The sequence below is a fragment of the Otolemur garnettii genome, unplaced genomic scaffold (assembly GCF_000181295.1).
Source record: "Otolemur garnettii isolate 467f Iridium unplaced genomic scaffold, OtoGar3 scaffold00107, whole genome shotgun sequence".
In the NCBI taxonomy this organism is placed as follows: domain Eukaryota; kingdom Metazoa; phylum Chordata; class Mammalia; order Primates; family Galagidae; genus Otolemur; species Otolemur garnettii.
Genome location: NW_003852502.1, coordinates 2,056,331 through 2,057,810, shown reverse-complemented (window position 1 = coordinate 2,057,810; position 1,480 = coordinate 2,056,331). Strand labels below are relative to the sequence as shown.

Sequence of the window (1,480 nt, the reverse complement as noted above, 5' to 3'; positions counted from 1 at the left end):
GGGGGTAGAGGACTCAAAGGATTTTGCTGAGGAGGCAGAGGGAGAGGCTGAGGGACTGGGCCTTTAAAGTAGGGGCCCAGAGAGCCTGTAGCCCTTCTGGTGGGGCAGGGACGGGAGCTGGGGATGGAGTGGAGTGTGAGAGTGGCCCATTTCTGTTTTATAAGTCTTTTTATTTGAGACAGAGTCTCACTTGCCCAGGCTAGAGTGCTGTGGCATCAGCCTCGCTCACAGCAACCTCCAACCTACCGGGCTCAAGCCATCCTCCTGCTTCAGCCTCCCCAGTAGCTGGAACTACCCACATGCACCACCATCCTTGGCTTATTTTTCCTATTTTTAGTAGACATGGGGTCTGCCTCTTGCTCAGGCTGGTCTCAAACTCCTGACCTCAAGAGATCCTCACCCTCCTTGGCCTCCCAGAGTGCTGGGATTACAGGCGTGAGCCACCACACCTGGCTTGTTTTATGATGTAAAATGTAAACGTTTCAGTTACTTATTTTTCATTGTAGGGATTATTAAACAAAACATGTTGTTTAATTATTGTCTTTCAGTGATATTTGGTGAAGATGTTGCCTTTGGCGGAGTCTTCAGATGCACTGTTGGCTTGCGAGACAAGTATGGTAAGTTAATCCCTGTATGGACAATGTTCCTGTAGAACTTGCAGGTAAAGATCTTAAAAACACAAAATATGCCTGTTAAATTGTTTTCCACATCCTCATTGCATGGAGGGGTCCTTTCCACTTCCACAGCTGCCTGCAGCACCCTTTGGCCCAGATCTTGCCAAATGTATTCTCTCTGGCCCTTCTCGGATCTAGTCACATTACACACGCCATAGATCCCACAGTAATCTTCCTGTAATGGATTTGTTTATGTGTCCTATGTGTCCTTCCTCTGGCCGAGAACCCGTGGTGTCTCGTTGCTGCCTGCCTTAGCCCGTTTCAGTCCGTCGCCTCCAGTTGGGTATTCTGCCTCTTGGTCTCGGTTAACGGAGTTCATCTTGGTGGGGAGGAAGGAGAGGAGAGAGAGAGGTTTATTTTTTAAGGAATTGGATCACACAGTTGTGGGGGTGGCAGGTCCGCAGGGCAAACTGGATGGCTGGCTGACAGGCACTTTCTGTCTCATTCTTGAGGCTGAATTCCTTTTTGCTTGGGAAACCTCAGTCTTTTCTTTAAGGCCTTAAATTGAGTGGATAAGGTTCACTCACCCTGTGAAAGGTAATCTGTTTTACTCAAAATCTACATATTTAAATGTTGATCACCTCTAAAAAATGCCTTTATAGCAACATCTAGACCAGTGCTTGACTAACCTACCCATAGCCTGGCCAAGCAGCATGCAGGGAGCCCCTTTGCAGCCCTCCCCCCACTCCTCCCCCTGCAACCCTTCCCCCACTCCTCCCTGCAGCCCTTCCCCCACTCCTCCCTGCAGGCCTGTCTTTTGCTGCCACACCTGGCATTTCCGCCTATTGCTTGTATGAATTTTATTT

The 1,480-nt window shown here is 49.0% G+C and overlaps 1 protein-coding gene across 2 annotated transcripts in view; it reads left to right on the top strand.

The window, feature by feature from the left end:
• The window catches only part of BCKDHB (branched chain keto acid dehydrogenase E1 subunit beta), a 201,083-nt gene that overhangs the window by 7,350 nt on the left and 192,253 nt on the right, over window positions 1-1,480 (top strand). For both annotated transcript variants that reach the window (XM_023517276.1, XM_023517275.1), the window contains exon 2: window positions 549-617. In XM_023517276.1, the coding sequence (XP_023373044.1) occupies window positions 549-617 (69 nt within the window). The remainder of the gene's footprint in view (window positions 1-548; window positions 618-1,480) is intronic.